Genomic DNA, 17,836 nt, shown 5'->3' with positions numbered 1-17,836 from the left:
CCATATCTACAATATCCCACCTTTGCTGGATTCTGTATTAAAGCCACAAGCAGCTCTCATGTTTACTGAGGAGTCAATTTTGGAGGATCTCAGAGAAAGGCTGAAGAAACAGCTATCAATTGGAAGCAGTGCGGTTGACTACAACCGCAATAATAGACAAACTGTTCAATTTCTACCTCCATCAACAGAAGACAGATTTTCTGATTCAGTTCCTGTATTGGTTTCTGTCGAGGCAGCAGGTGAGCGTATATCATATGATAACGTATTATCTGATGTCCACGCTTCCTTCACAGCAACAAAGCAGCAGGGAAAGAAAAGTAACATGACTCTTTGGATGATGAAATGACAGCAAACTAACATCCTGCACAAGTGTTTTCTTCTCGTAGTCATTGAGCTTTTAACTTTTGGGCTGAAAATTGTTTTTATTTAAAGCTTAAGGGCCGAAATAGACAATATACTTTGTGTGTGTGTGTGGTTTTTTTTTGTCCCCACCCCATCAAAACACAAACAAAATCCAAAAGCAAACATCCACTGTGTGTTGCAGAGTCGTCGTAATAATAGAATACAAGCAGAGAGATCATCTAGTGTTAACGGAATCAAGAAACACACTGAGAAAAAAAAGAAAAGGAAGAGGCAAGTATTTTAAGCATAAGGCTGAATTCTACTCTGACTGTAGACCTCCTTCCTATGTGAAACTAAAACTATTTTACAATACAATAGACTCTCGTTATCTAATTTAATTACAAAGCTGAACAAAAAAGAGTTTTAAGTTCCCTCATAAAGTCCAAATTTTCAGACAAACACTTTGTTTCGGAGCTCAGAAACCATTTTAAGACTTACTGTAACACTGATATAGCCTGGTGGTTCCACCACTAAATTGTCACTAAGTGGTCAAATAAAAATTCTAATAAGGTACGTGCACATTATTCTGACAAAAAAATGAAGTGAAGGCATCCTGCTGATAGTCACTGTGTCGAGGAACACGTGAAAGTGATGAGAAGTTAGTTTTTGGTTCTTAAAGTGCTCCGACACACCCACAAATAGCAGCAGTACATATTTACATAGCACAGTTCCGCATTCAAATCAATGCAGTGAAAAAAACTAAACATTTTTGTAGACTAAATAAAACCTAAAAAAAAAAACAAAAACAAAAACAAAAAACAACAACTCAGTAGTTACTTCGACTTGACCACTGGTTGTGACAATATTAAAACACGGAGCGGGGGACAATGTAAAAGTAAAAACAAACAAAGAATATCTTGCGGGTTACTGTCCATATTTTACATACATACAAAAATTAAATTTCTTTTCAAGTATATATATATATTTTTTTAAAGAATACATTTTGTAAACACTGTTACGGGTCCTTCTGGTTTCCTTTCATCCCCATTTTGGCTCCACTCTTGTCCAATTTTCCTTTGAAAGGTCCCACGTACACAAACAATTTTTGGTTAGTACACTTCCACCCATTCCACTTCAAAACCACACTAATGGAAGATAACGGCAAGGTGAGAAGATGAATGGAAGCTCAAGTGAGGTGACATTTTACAAAATTATGGGAAAGACACGCAAGCCCTCGATCAATTTCTTTAAAAAGGAATATGAATCTAGTTTGTTAACGGGAGGAGGTGATGCGTTAGCGGTGGAACGGACAAAGCTAGTTCGGAATATTGATATGGCAATAAATAACATGGGCAGCTTTTGGGAAGATCTGGATTTGCGTGCCACATGTTGGATCGAGTTTTTCTTTTCTTTCTTCTTCAAAGGAAAGAAGCCGATGAGGATTAAATGGCAACCATTTGTTGTGAACGGTGGTGAAGGACTGTGTTTGTGGTTCAGAAGCCCCGCAGGAACTCCTGGAGGTCCTTTACGAGCTCTGTGTCCACAGTCTCCATGAGTCCGCTGAAGCTCGGGTCCCCCAGAAGGGTCTGCTGAGCCTTCAGCTTCTCGTAGACAAACTGCTGGAGCGAGACACTGTGCACAGGGTCCTCCAGGTCCAACTGCAAAACAAGACACACATTTTTTTCAGATAGGTCATTTTTCACTCGGCTCGACTCTAATCACTAATGATGGTTTTCCAAAGGCAAAAAAAAAACAAAAAACAAAACAAAACAATAAAAGGTACAAGCCAAAAGTGTGCCCAGCCAACCAATCCACTCAAAATGAGCAGAGTAACCATTGACAGAGAGAAAGTGTGAACGAACTACATATAAGCTACACAATGGTTGTTTTTCCAAGAAACATAAGAGGTGAAAAGGAAGAAAATGAAAAACGAAAGGAGAAAAACACAAAAACTGTATTGTAGATGAATCAAAGCTTGGTACTTGGTTGGAATGCATCATAACAATTCCATTATGCACAGCGAGTGTCACAGTGATAATTCCAAGGCCAAACAAAAACCAAATTTCCAACTCGTTCTCTGGCAGCCACAGAAATGATTCCATATCCTATTAATTCCTCCCATGTCAGCATAATCGAACTGCGGTAGGAGATACAAGCTGAGTTTCACATTCACAACCATAAGGAAGAAGGCAACAAAGATGAACTGCAATTTCCACTTTTGTAATCCACCATAAAACTTGAGCGAAATACCACCCCCCCCCCCCGCCCCCTTTATTCAGCAGCTGGCAGCTATCTTATTATGTAGGTGGCATGGACAATAGCAAGAAAAAAAAGAAAAAAAAACAGAAGTTTGAAAATACAGATACGACTCAGATAAGGTTTGTTTTTTTTTCCCTGGGAGTGGAAATCTCCCCCCAGGAAAACACAAAAGCACAGGAACGTGGATAAGAAATTACAAAGACTAGTAGAGCAACAACTGCACAATGAGCTGGCAGCCCTTCTGGTGCAAAAAAATCCCAAACAAAAACAAAACAAAAAACAACAACACCCATTCTCTTCATAAATAACAGGGCATTTCATTTGGGCAAGATATAATGACTTAATAAATACAATGAAAACAAACACAAAAGATGGGGTGGGGGGGGGGGTCTGTTCCTTAATGCTGGTAGACCTTAAAGTTGTGCCCCTAAAAATCTATCTGTGTGTGTGTGTATAAAAATACAGTATATATATATATATATATTACACACAAATTATGGTGGTGTTGTTTCTTCGCCAGTCTACCCCCCCCCCCAAAAAAAACAAAACAAAAAAAAAACAGGTCAGTCTATAGACCCATACAAACAGCAAGCGGCTCTCTTTAATCACCTCATCAGCCAAAGTTGCATTTGCCCTCACTGTCGACATCCACAAACGGGGAGGGGGGCAAAGGGCGTGAGCAGAATAATTTGGAGCCCTTGGAGAGCTACATTATTGTAAATGGCAACTCCTGGTCCCTTGCCAATCACGACACTTGTACTACTCATTAGCTTGCCGCTATTACAGAGCAATCAAACTCCCGAGGAGTGGCTGCTTGAGTGGCTTAATGATAAAAGCATATAACCATCAAAATATAGTAGCTGACTAGCGTATAGTCTGCTCCGTATGTGTTTGAAAGCATGACGACAGAGAGAACTTGTGTGTGAGCTTACTGGCTCAAACGCCAGGGAATAATTTTAGTTGAAATTATGGCAAACCTCCGGAACGTTTTAATCTACAGTATGTAGATGACAATTTAATCTTGTATAAACGTCAAAAAGAAAAATTGCTTTGATTTCTCTTTTTTATTCTGTCATGTAAAACTATTGGAAGGAGTGAGCGATGAAGGCCCTTATTCCAGATGGGAGTTCTCGGGATGGGCATTTCACTGAATTATGGGGAGAATCGCTGATAACGTTTTACGATTTTAAATATACTCCTCAATGGAATTATACCATCTGTGACTTTATTTTATTTTTGCTATTCTTGATGACAGTTAAGGCTGAAACAAACGTGCTTTCTTGTGATGACAGCCAAGAGGTGGACTCCATCTTGCAAGTGTTTGAAGGTGATTAATCAACCACCAATTACAAAAAAAAAAACCCAACCAACCCCCCCACACCCCCAAAAAGATTATTATATTTTTTTGCTATTTAACTTTTTATTGATGTTTTAGGCAGAAAAAAATAACAAATAAAACATGGTCACATGTTTAAATACATGGAGCATCGTCAGTTCCGGGCTTCAAAATAGAACATACATCAAGTAAATGTCCCGGAAAAACGGGTTACAATTTCTGCACTTCTACCTACACAACGTCCTGAACACTGTACCATATGAATAAAATGATCAAGTTCCAAAAACATGCATGCTCGGTCCGTAGAAGATTCTAAGTTGCCCACAGATATGAATGTGAGTGTGAAAAGTATTTTGTTTACATGTACAGTGTGGCTGACATGCGACCGGTTCAGGGTGTACTTTGCCTCTTGCTGAAAATTGCCTGTAATAGGCTCCCCTTCTACGACTAATCTGGGAGTCAGTTTTGACCCCCATTTGAGATTCCACAGCGATATCTGCAAAACGTCTGCAATTTTGCCAAACTGCGGCCATTTCTCTCCCATCCTGCTGCAGAGTCATCCAGATTGGTCTACTGTAACAAATTTCTCATCCAGACTCCTGGCAAGAACCTAGTGAGGCTCCAATACGTCTAAAAAAATCAATCACTAAGTGGAATTTGAGGAATCCTCGAGGTGTTACATTTAACAAGATGGGCTGACTACAAAAAAACAGTTTTCTGACTGCTTGACAGTGAGATTACATTTACGGTTAATCACCACACAGATTTACCACGTGTCGTCAGCACAGTGTGTGCTCTGGGCGCGCACACACACACACACACACACGCTCACGTGAGGAAATGAGCTGTACGGCTGTCTGATGAATTCAAGCGTAAACGAAGAAGTGTAGCAGACAGCGTGGGGTTGACTGGATTAATTTGGCAGGCAGATTCTATTCGCTAATTTATGAGACGACATCTGTGACCCCGCCCGGCCGCAACGCCTTCGTCGCAGCGTGACAGGAAATGCGTTGCAGTCGCCAAGTTGTCACGTTTGATGAAAAGCCACGTATTATCCAACTGTTATAGATTCTCCAGCGTTTGTCAACTCCTTGACGTGAAAAAAATTCAAATTATGCGAGGTGTCACCCGCAGGCGATTGACATTGCGGGGGGGGGGGGGGGGCACACAGAGACAAACAATCATCTGCGCTCACACTCACACCTAGGGACCATTTAGAGTGTTCAATCAGCCTGCCACGCATGTTTTTGGAATGTGGGAGGAAACCGGAGTACCCGGAGAAAACCCACGCCGGCATGGGGAGAACATGCAAACTCCACACAGGAAGGACGGAGCCAGGATCAAACCCATGACCTCTGCACTGTGAGGTCGATGTGCTAACCACTGGACTTGTAGAAGAACCATGCGGCCATAAAATCAATAAAGTCTTGTAGATTGAGATATTCCAACTGCATATTTCAAGAATTTTTTTCCCCATGCGCAGAATATGGATTACGGTATATTTGATGACATTCTGTGAATTACTAATTTGTAAAATGGTGACAGGTTATGTCAGTTTGAAATGCAAATGACAATTGTGATCTTGAAGGCTGGAGGAAGCTAGTTTTCAGCTTCTGCATCGGGAAGAGCAACTCCATTGTGAATGTGACTTGAGTATTATTATAAGGTCGGTTTGACAAAATGAAAGTCGGAAAGTATCGGCATTTGGCGCGCTGAATGTCAAATACTAAAACAAATTTCCCTTGGGCATCAGTATCATTGATCATTTTTCATAGATTAGGCCTAGTACAAATTCAACAATCGACACTAAACTGGGATATATTAAACACACAAACGAACAAAAAGCATGTTTGAACAATACATTAACAAGCAGACCGTTCGGGTTATTTGATGAACTGGCTTGGCAGTCAACCAGAACATAAACAGGGTCTGTTTAAAAGCTTGCAAGAGAAAGATTCATGCTGGAGAAGAAACCAGAAGTGTTCGACCCTTTAGTGAAGTGGGTCTATGGCAAGAGTGGAGCGAAACATGTAACGGTGACGCACAAAAACAATCGAAGTGGCAATACGCAGCACAGACAATACGATAGAGGCTAACAAGTTGGGCTGAAGAGAGGCTTGAAGATGAAGAGGACAGCAGGGATGATTAGGGGGGAAAAATAACACCAATACCGAGCGGCCTCCAAAGTCAAAGATAAATGGGGTTGGATTATTACAACAGAAAAAAAAAAAATTGGGAATTGGTTACTCGGTTTTGGAATCACTTTGGCAACATTGACTCATTCTCAAAAGAATGGCAGCGGATGCGTCCATGGAGATGTCAATGGCTCATTCGTAGAGGTGTGGACGCAGCGTCGGGAACAAGTGGGATTCAGCATCAGTTGAATGCTTTGAAAGAAATGAGAATTGACGAGGAAAAAGGGTTCGGCACCTTAATGTAAAAATAATTGGCGGTTTCCCTTCAAAGATTGACCACAATTATTGCTCCTTGACAATCATCTTTTGACATGCATTAATAGGTGGTTGGACAGCGTCTAGTGTGAAGTTGGACACAGACGTGACATTGATTTAAAAAAAGAAAAAAAAAGTCGTGAGAGATCAATACAATCATTAGCTTAAGTGACCATGTCTAGACTTAATCGATGGCTGAGGTGCGACATGTAAGAAGGGCCAAACGGGACAAGATGGATTTTCTCAACAGTGCACAAAAACATCGCTCACTGCCTTTCTTTTATGGTCTCTTGATTTAGTGGAAGGATTACAATTTGATTGCAGTCATTTGCTCAGGAAATGAGGCTGCACAAATTGGAATATGTCTTGCTAATAGGAATTGCTAGAGGGCGTAAATGCCGGTTTCCAAACAAGGACTACCGGAAGTACGGAACACATGAGAAAAGCATGGCTGCGGGCCTTACATCATGTAAAAATGCGACAAAACTATATCTTGGCAGAATGAATGCGAGACAGGCTCGCATACAGTTGAGACATTTTTGAGTGATAAGACCTGGAAATGGATTTCAAATAAAGCTGTATCACATGCCCATTAGCTTTACTTTACCAGGGAGAGCGGAAAGCTGCTGGCCAAAGTATAATCTTTCACAAGGTTACTTGTTTGCGTAGGAAAAAAAAGGTTGTCCTTCCGGGGGTAGTCAAGTGTTGACTAGGAGTCGATAAATGTGTTTATATGTGCCGCAACTATTTTTCTTTGTGGTGGAGCACACAATTTGACTCAAGTTTCAAAGTGGACGCAAGGGTTTACTAAACAACAACAAAAAAGCACCATTTTAATCAATCTGTATTTCCATGTCTGACAAAGCCAGAGTTAAATACAGGCAGACTAACAAATGTTACTGCCAATTATTCAAGGTGGATGTTTTATTGAAATGACTCCCATCTGTTCTCGGCAAATCCCAATTAGTCATTAATTGCCTGACGGCTGACAAGCCCCTTATTCAGAGAGCAACAAATACTTTATAAACCCCGGTGGAGTTTTAGACTCAAGTTGCAGCGCCAATTACTGACTTTGAAATACTTTGAGCAAACAATCAGACAGAGATTTGTTTGTAGTGTCTCCGGGTCACATGGTCCACGTTGGTAATTAAGATGCATTAGGATCAATTTAATGACTGTATTGTCTGATCAGATATTAATGACTCTCATTAGCTTAGTGGGGCCAATATCCCCCATAAAGACTTAAAAAGAGTAAGATCTTAAAGACAAGAGCACAGATGTGTGGAGGCAAAAAAAAAAAAAAGATGATTGCATTGCTTGTGGTAAAGTGGCTCCCATTTTGCAATTTTACTAGTGCATATGGCAGCATCGATTACGCTTCATCCTTACTGGTAAGGTACAGACAAATAAAAGATACTGGTGGGTGATGCAGAAATCAAAAAAGGAACATTACACGGATGATGTTATTTGATATTGCGGGTTTGTATAAAAATGCAATTCAGCCTTTGCGAAATTTGCCGCACCGTATGGGGAACTGACATGATCAAATGGCAAAGACGAGATGGGAACTCTTTGAGATGGTTTTGCATCGCCTCTGGCAGCAGAATAGAGAATTTTTATACGTGCTGGCCCCGGATAGAATATCAGTCACAGAAGTCTGCAATTCAAAAAATAAAAATAAAAAAAATTCCATTATGCTAACAGTGGCGGTCTGCTGAGATAGGGAGGAATAACAGAGCAAAATGCAAACATCTTTATTATAAATGCCTTCGGTATCCCGGGGGGGTAAGTCATTTGGTTGGAGTATATATATTCACAGAAGTGACAGATGGGCTGGAGGAGGGTAATGGTTCATTAAGACAAGAATAAGGGGAGGGGGAAGATAATGACAAAAACAGTCATGAATAATCATATGTAATTGACTAAATCTGTGTTAATGAAAATCTGTTGAATTTTTGTGTCTTACTCTACCAGGAGAATTATTTTTTCATGTATCCCCTTTCTCCTAGTTGGAAAATGTTGCCGTAATGCAGACTAGATCTGATATTGTTGGTTGTGATGAAGATTAATTAATTGGCTTGTTTATCTAAAAATACATTTGAAAATGACATTACAAATGCTAATTAAATCTTTTTTTTTGTTGCAATTAAATTATTTTCCCAAATCGTTCAAAAAAAAAAACATTCAAGAGCTGCTGTCAGCTGACTTGAATGGAAAGCATAAGAGTTCCAATTACCCACTTTATATTCCTTGCCTCCACGGAATTCTACTTTCGAGTTAAACCGTGTTTTGTAAAACGAGAATGCTGTCTGCTCAGGTGACAGTGTAATTGTAAATAACGATCATTTGCTGCGTTGAAGTGTTTTCCGCAGACACAACTGCCTGGGCCAATGTCATTTGGACACAATGGAGCAGGTCTTTCATGTTGCTCGAGCCCTTTTTGTGTTTGATGCTGCTGTCCTTGTAGTTGAAGCACAAGTATCAAACAATGCATTATGTAGAGAGACACAAACACTCATGTGACCATGACTGGAATCCTCAGTTCTCATTGGGATGAAGGGGAATAAGTCAGGAAGCATACTGTAATTATAAAAACAAAAACAAAAAAACGTCTAAACACTGTTTTAAATATACTGTTATAAAATACAAACGCATTTATTGTTTCGGGAAGTCAGACGTGCTGTCACTGACGACCTATTTTTATAACCGACCTTTCAGCTACTCAGGTTGGCCTTGGGTACTAACTCGTACCCGCAGGCATGTTTTTGTTGTTGTTGTTGTTTTTTTAAAGACAATGCACATTAATCAACAGCAAAAAGATATCTGTGTAAGCACGCTGTAGTTGGAAACCTGGTCTTTCTCTTATCTTCCTCCTTCCCTGCCCTCCCTCCCTCCCTCCCTCCCTCCCTGTGTCCTCTGCTCACCCCTCTTCTCTTAGCGAAGGCGAGGAGGGGAAAATATAGCGGCTAGCCCCCGGCTAACGTCAAAGAGGCGAATTGTTTCGTGATTTTTTTTCAAGCAACCAATCATATTGCAGCAGGACATTGACTGCCTTGGAGTTCCTTAACAAACAAACAAACAAAAAAGGTAAACTGTCAAGTCTATGTCCCTTTCGCTCTTAGCATACAGCTTTATGTCATCCATGTAGAGGAGGTGACTGATCGTAGCTCCATTTCTGAGGCGGTATCCATAGCCTGTCTTGGTGATTACTTGGCTTAGGGGGTTCAGTCCTATGCAGAACAGCAGTGGGGAGAGTGTATCACCTTGGTATATGCCACATTTGATGGACACTTGGGTAAGTGGCCTGCCATTGGCTTCAAGTGTGGTTTTCCACATCCTCATCGAGTTCGCAACGAAGGCTCTTAGGGTCCTGTTCACCTTATACAACTCCAAGCATTCAGTGATCCATGTATGTGGCATCCAGTCATAGGCTTTCTTGTAATCAATCCAGGCTGTGCACAGGTTGGTACGTCGGGACCTGCAGTCTTGTGCAACTGTTCTGTCAACCAGGAGCTGATGTTTGGCTCCTCTGGTATCTCTACCCATGCCTTCTGTGCTTCGCTCATGTATTGATCCATGTGTCCACTTATCTTAGCCGCAATGATGCCTGACATGAGCTTTATATATATATATATATATATATATATATATATATACATACATATATTCTCTAACCCTAGAATGGGCAACACACCTTGATGATGCTAACTTGACAAAAATGTACACAATGAGAGGAACGCACATCCCATAGTCGGTTCGGAAGATGTGCTAAAGGGACAGTCTGACACCTGAGGCTTTTTGAAGCTATTTTGGAGGCACTCTGTTCACCCCAAAAATAGTTAAATGCTCTTCTTACCTTTGGGCAGTGAGCCACAAATGATTGCTTCATAATAGCTGGGAGATTTGGTTTTGGAAAGGTTTTCAGGAGATGTTATTGTTGCGAGATCAACGATAAGTGTAAGACGAGTCTAAGAGTTACAGTATTTAAAGTTAAGTGTAAGAAAGGCTCCCAGGATGCCTGTGAAACAAAGCTTATTTCAATAGAGGACCCAAATGTGACCTCAGCAAGGTACGGCTTGAACATTTCCCACACAGCACAATTTTACTGTTAGTCTCTGTGAAAATATCCATTACAAATGTAAATTGCTCCTTTTATGCCTGCAAAACGGTTTTACATCCACTTCGGCTGTAGTCAGCAAAAGTGTTTTCCCCCCTTCTTTAGGTCCACTTTCTAATTTGGGAATTAATAGCACATTAATATTCATTTCTACTTGGAAAGTTCAAAGTCCTCCAAAAGTTATCATCAGCTGTACGTGCTTGTGTACGCCGTACTTCCTCTCAGAAGTTTTCTTTTTCGAAACACAAAACCTTAAGGGCTTCAGTGATACATTTCTAAATAAACCAAACTCCTTTCTCGGTCAATGCGCACCTGTATTTTGCAGCGCACTAGTATTTTAACCATCACAGCAATATGTGCGTCTTATTTAGAATGAGCATACAGTAATTGTGTAGTACTTAGCAGGTCTGGTTAAAAATCAAGAGGGTTTCAATTGAGTCAAACCCTCCTGTGTGGAATTTTCATTTTTACCTCATGCTTACGCCTTCAGTACTCCCAAAACATGCATGTCGAGTGGGTATGAATGGATGCTTATCTACACCAGGGGTGCCCAACCCTTTTTTGACCAAAGATCTACTTTTTAAGCAGCCTATAGATCAAATACATGACAGGGAGTGTTTGCAGAAATAACTGCCCTCCTAAGTCAGGGAGACCAGACACAGTGAAGCAGGGTCGCGCTTTAAAATGTGTAGCGCATAAAGTGCAAGACCATCGCACTGTAGCTCACGTGTGCCATTTGAAAAAATAATGTCAGCCCAGATTCCCTTATTTATTTTTTGCCAATTCCATTGTTGCATTGCAGATCAAAGAAACAAGCTCCGAATGAGAATAAACCCAAAACTATATGTGTCTTCACAGCTACTATCTTCTGACCACTAACAACTTCCTGTCATGTAGGTCACGCGCTACCGTGGTTTAGGTGACCCACTTTACTTTTTGGCTTTGTGGACTTGAGACCGATCGGGTACAGAGGCTGTACTGTACACGAACAAAAAAAAAGAGTTTAAATATAACTTGAAAGGACAACAGGAAAATAAATAAGTGAGACAATAAGAATACAAGTTAAAAAAAAGACAACAAATACTGTATATGTTCTGGCACAATCTCAACTGTAAATATGATTTTGGGGGATAAAAATATTGAGATTTCATTTTAAGGTCATATTGCTCAGCCTGGACGCAAAGTAAAAAGTTGTATAAAGGGCTAGAACAATTATCCACAGTCCCAATTAGGATCCATTATCGATGGTATTTTTACAGAAAAACACTCGACAAATCCCAAAGAGCATCAGCAGCAACAGAATGCCAAATTGTCCTGTAAAATGTCAAAGACAAGCTTTTTCCTCAAATTCTTCTCAAAGTGCAACACGCGCACACGCACAAACACACACGCGCACATACAAGCAGAGAGAGGGGCTACTTTTGAGTCTCCTCAATTCCCTGGAGCAAGAAGTCAGTGTCTGGAATGAGGTGATAAGTGCACTGGGAAACACGTACATACACATTTCCTGAGAAGAACAAATGGTTTGGTCCCAGAAAAAATATATATACTGCTGTACTTCTTCAAACAAAGAGCAATGAAATGAACATTGAATACACACAGTTTTGCCCGGGGATTCATTTGAGATATACATACATAAACAGCATATTTTTAATTAAACAACGTTTGCAAGGTGACGATGTTCATATTGCACAATATAACAGTCGGGGGTTGCAGAGAAAGTCTAATCCGATCTTGCATGTATGTTGATATTTACAGCATAGGGTCTTCTGTATTCAGTTCTGATTCAAGACGCTTGTCAGTTCTCTTTCAACATTTAGGCTCGCATTAGCTGACTCGAAGCAAGTTAATACAACTCATCTTGCAGGAATTGAACTGCACCGTCGCAGTGACTCCATCTCAAGATAGCTACGAAGGCTGAATGCGAAACCAAATTCAAAACTTGGTTAATCCAGAAGACCAGAACTTACTAAAAGTTTAGCAAAAGCATTGCACGATTTTCTTTTATCTGTAGACTTTTTCCGCAATGCAATTGTTTACTCTAGCATCGGAATGAAAACATTTCTTGGTATGTGTTTACTGGCTATAAAAATTGTGATCTTGATTGCAAGTCGATGTTCATTCATCGGTATGATGCTGAACCACGTTTTAGATGGTAGAGACATAAACCTCTTCTGCTGTTGTTAATATTGTTTAAACACAAGAGTGGTTCAAAATCAAACAAATACTTCATTAAAAAAAGGCCAGAAGCATAAACTAATAATTATTACTGTAGAATGTATATTATGATTTCCATACCACCCATTAGATGCAACTCGTGGCTAGTGAATTGGAATTAGAATACATTTCCTAGATCGACTATGGGAGAAATGAAAGATTCACTGCTATTTTCTAATATTTTCAATTGGATCGGATCATCCCTCTGAATGTTCTGAACTCCTGTTTCCAGGGCAGCGAGCGCGCGAGTGCAGCTCAACTTCCCATCGCTGATGACAAGACAGAATCTAGAGCACATCAGCTGCTTGCAGACAAGCACTGTAGCAAACGTACCGGTAGTTTCGACTCAACTGCTTCAACACAAGATCAATCATAAATCAATTGCGCACATTGGATGTATAAACTGATTTTACATCGACTGGTGAGCCAAAACGACTATTAAACAAATAGACAATTGAAAGTATGTACGCATGTGTCTTGCCCACCACGTGCTATTATTTTGTTTGATGCATTTTCATGAAGAGAGAAACAAAAGATGAATAAAATCAAATCAAATGGAGAGAGTGGAGCATGGAGGAAAAGATTTAGGGTTTTGTGTGTGTGTGTGTGTGTGTGCACGTGTTGTTTGACTGACTAGTTTCTTCCTCTTGTCCTGTTCGGTCAGCAGATCCTCATAGTCACTCAGCTCGGGCTCCTCAAAGTGGCTCTTTAGCATGCAGCTGCAAACACAATAATATTCCACTTAATATTAATAACCATACCTGTACATATACTTGCTCTGCAAGAGACCACTCCAGGACAAGCATTATGCACACGCACACACACTTACAAAAATAAGGGTGCCTGCAAGTCATACTGTTTTATTAAGTGCAAAGGGGGAAAAAAAGGAAGGCTTCCGAGTCTTTAAGTCCTTGTAACTTTATCGTGACAAGATACATGGGCGTGCAGTGTATATATCTTGACCTCTATTTGTGTACTATTTTTGGTATATGAATGGTCTTAGCAAGGACGAGTGGACGGAAGGATGTTGGCTATATCTGCTTCTTCTCACACCGCATCACCATCATTTATCATGCACTGATGTAAACTGAAAAATAGTTGTATGCCCCCGTGGCGGAGGGTGGAGATCCATTGCATATGTAGACGGATGTTCCGCCTTCCGCATGATCAATAATCCAATCACAAGTGATTGACATGATAGCCTAATACTGTGGTGTGTGTGTGTGCGTGGGTGGGTGCGTGAGGCAGGCGAGCGGTGAGAAGAAATAGCTGGATCACTTGTTGATCGATAAATTATCGGTACTTAAAGATGTTTATTCAGGACTGCAAGTGGAAATGGTGTGTGTGTGTGTGTAACGCAAACAGCTGGTGAGGAATTTGCCTGGTTTAATCAGAACAGTTTGGGGAGTCAAATAAGTGGGTAAGCAGAGATTGACAGCACAAATCAAGTCACTTCTACATGGCAATTTTGCGAGTGGTGCAAGCGGATGCTGGATGCAACTCCACCATAGATATGGAGAGTTTATTGCATGCTTGAAAGTATAAAACTCAAATATTTCACTTGGCTGTGGAGCACAGGAAGCGTGCGAGTGCAGCATCAAAACTAACTTTTTTTTGTGAAAGCTGGGAGTTTATTTTTCCCTGGCACATTGAGAGCGAGAAAAGAGCAACATTGACAGCAGGAAGAAGGGTGCCTGCACCAAACTCGGAAATTAGGCTGATGTTTTCAGCAAGAAAGAGCAACGACGTACGCGCAGGCGGATTTCACTTTCAAAGGACGATGGGATATTCCCTTTCCACGTCAAGCAAGGGACATTTTCTCTTCAATCGATTGACGGTGACAAAAATGCGCTCCCACCCTTGCCCTCCCCCTCAGCCCTTCACTAAGTATCCAGCACTAAAGGCACCCTTTCAACCTTGCGCTTATCACGACAGTGGGAGAGATGCTGCTGCCAATCATGGATTAATGGAAAAGAATGCAGGGATGGAAGTGGGTGTTCCGACACTCCATTTGCGGTGCATGCAAGGTTCTTCCATTCTTCAAACCTTTTATGGGGAAAATATGCCTTAAATAGACTCACGAGACCTCATTTGAGCCAGTGGCAAAGAATATGGAGAATTTATCATACTTGAAAGCAGTCAGACTGTGTCCTTTTTTCCCCAAATGGTGTTAGTCGTTGGAATTGATGGTAAGAGGAAAAGAATGCACATTTGCTTTACGTTTTAAGGTGTGTATATAAAAAAATTGTTTGTTTTGTTAATTCATCAGACAAACAGAAATGCGTACTTACTCTTCGTAGGTGTTCGTGTCGTAATCGAGCGTCATCACGTCATGCAAACACTCGACACAGATGTTGATAATGCCACAAAATTTGTCCTGGATCACACTGCATGACACAAAAACAACGGGTGCACAAGTCGTGGTCACTGATGGCACTTGAAAATGTTTGTATTCAATAAGAATAATGAGAGTAACATTGTAAACAAAGAGTCACAATCTGTTAAATCCAGCCATTGATTAAGTGGCTGTCAAAAAAACAAAACATGGCCACACAAAGAAAAGTTGTGTTTTTTTTTTTTTTTTTTTTTTTAGGAATCATCCTCCACACTTGCCTTCTGACATTTGAAATTAACCTTTCTATTTGACATACACACTTGAGAGAGCAACTTAATACATCACAGTTCACAGAGCACAAAAAAAAAATAATGCAAGGGCCAATGAAAAATTTATTACCGATAGCCCAAAACACCATCCGACCTTGGAAGGCTTGCAGTGACCGAATGCAGTAAAAAATGTGCATATCCTTGATGGGGGAAAAAAAATCTGATGTTTTCTTACTTTAAAATGAAACCTAAACACAAATAAAGAGACTAAAGGGGGAAAAAAAACTGAAAATGGAGGGCCACATAATTACCGCGAGCTACTGCTTTCCAATTAAAACTCACTTCGCCACACAGTTAAGCATATCCGTCAATTGTGATTTTATCCAACGTCTCCTGTGATTACTTAACCGGTGCTGCTGGCGACTCGTGTTTAATTCAAGTCAGTGGAATTTGATCTGAAAGCCAACAAGCTGCAAGTAAAAGACAAACAGGACACCCGAGTCAATATTCTTTGTGGCCCAGCTACTTGCAGATTTCTTTTTGCAAAACTGCACTCACTGGGGAATACTGTTAAAGAGCACTGCGGTACTTGAAGCGATGACCAAGATCTTAGTTAAAAAATAAATAGAAATAAAAAAAATAATGGAATCTGGGCGGTTTGGTGTGGTGGCGTGTGACCTGGGCGTAAGCTGTGTGCGCATTGCGTTTTGCAGTTCTCCCTTCACTCAATAAAAAGAGCATCGGTGACGGTGGCTCTTCTCTCTTCTCTTTCTCACATATGAGGGCATTACGGGAAGCAAATGTAAACACCCACAGCATGGGCACGAAAAGTGAACTGTGCTATTGCAGTGGTAACAGGAGGGAAATTTCAGCCAAACTCCAGAAAAACCCAAGAAAAAAAATTCTGGGTGCCTCTAAGGAATAACCACTTTCCAACTTTTCAAGCCTTCAAAGTCTGGGGGGTCCTCTGTAATTAGCTGATGTAACACCCACTCATCTATGCACTTTTTCAGACTCGGTTTAGCTGTGTTGACTTTTGTCATATTTCTGTGACGCCAAAACACTGATAATGAGCATTCAAGTAAGTGACCACACCACCGCAAATTCACAAAGGTGCATGATGAAGCAGAACAGAGAAAATAATTGACAATCTCGGCTACAGGCCACTAAGCAGCCGGGCACGTTAAAGAACATTTAGGGAAAAGGATGCCTTAACGAGACCCCCATCTGGTCTGCTTCGCATAACTAATTTGTAGTGCTTTAACACTGCCCTTATTTATCACTCTTTCTCTCTCAAATGAGCAGTACAATTACAAAGCAGAAGTTGGAAAACTTTTACAAACCTCCACTCAGCTTTAGTTTGGCAACTTTGTGCCGCTCTTAGAGAGAGGCCAATTTGATGAATAATGCGAAATGAGGAAGTAGATACAAACTCCTTCCAATTGAGCTGCGATTGTACGTCGGATACTTTATTTGTCATGCAGTAGACCGAAAAGCCAAGGCTGTCATATCCAATTGGAAATTGTTGAGGAGGTGTGAGGAAGCATGACAAAGGATTTCATGGCTGTCTAATATTACACAGCCAAAACTGCGGAAAATGTACGTCGTCTAAAAGTCTTGACTAGAAAGTTCATCATTACGTGAACAAAAACAAAACAGTAAAGTAGCCCTTAAAACCCACATAGTGAAGTTTCAAAAATGTGGCATGGGAAATCTATTCACATGAACGTACATTCAGTATATTCTGTCAAATATGCGGTCATCTTTAAACTGAAAATGCACTGGAAAATGCTGGGGTAGGGGGGGGTTCTTTCTTTTTAAAGATCTCCTTTCCTGCTACCTTGGACAACTCCAAAAAATCATGCTGCAAATAAACTTCTTGTTGCTTCTAAATACATTTTGTCAACAACACACTAATAATGCACTCCAAGAATGAATCTCAACCTTTGAAACGTACATGGTCATAGAAATGACATCTTAATGGGCATATGAGAAGGATGGACATGGATAAAATTCAAAAGAGAAAGCAAATTCAAACATTTAGTGCGCAAATACATTTTGGTGGCAACAAACGAATAATGCCCTCCAAGCATGAATAGAAACCCGATGCTCGTATTAAGCTTGATGTGAAAAATTGCATCTGAATAGGCATGAAAAGGATACATAACGTATCAAGAGCCGCATTGATACGTGAATGACTCAAAGGAGTTCTCCACAGTATCAATCTGGGACCGCTCCGATGTCAAGCAGAAGAGCACCTCTCCAACAAATAATTGCAATTTTACATTTTCCTTTGCAGAAGGACGCAAACGGATGCCCACCGATGCCAAAGTCCAAGTCCTTGGAGCCTGAGCTACTGCAGCTGCAGAATATTTATTCCTTATTATAATTATTTCTTTTTTTAACATATTGCTTGATTGAAGAAAAAAAATGCACCAGAAGACAAAAGCCTAAAGCCCCAGATAGAACTTAGCTCTCTCCCGACATAAAGATGTAGTCTCTCAAACACGT

At 40.5% G+C, this 17,836-nt stretch overlaps 1 protein-coding gene across 1 annotated transcript in view; it reads right to left on the bottom strand.

The window, feature by feature from the left end:
- Window positions 1-1,699: 1,699 nt before the first annotated feature.
- Window positions 1,700-17,836, bottom strand: part of ipo11 (importin 11) — a 71,429-nt gene continuing 55,292 nt past the window's right edge. Inside the window, exons 28-30 of the mRNA XM_052068486.1 lie at window positions 15,013-15,108; window positions 13,356-13,440; window positions 1,700-2,000 (exon numbers count right to left, since the gene is read on the bottom strand). Coding sequence (XP_051924446.1) covers window positions 1,836-2,000; window positions 13,356-13,440; window positions 15,013-15,108 — 346 coding nt within the window. The 3' untranslated portion in view covers window positions 1,700-1,835. The remainder of the gene's footprint in view (window positions 2,001-13,355; window positions 13,441-15,012; window positions 15,109-17,836) is intronic.

Source organism: Hippocampus zosterae, chromosome 6, assembly GCF_025434085.1.
Source record: "Hippocampus zosterae strain Florida chromosome 6, ASM2543408v3, whole genome shotgun sequence".
Classification (NCBI taxonomy): Eukaryota; Metazoa; Chordata; class Actinopteri; order Syngnathiformes; family Syngnathidae; genus Hippocampus; species Hippocampus zosterae.
This window is presented reverse-complemented; position numbering and strand designations above follow the sequence as displayed.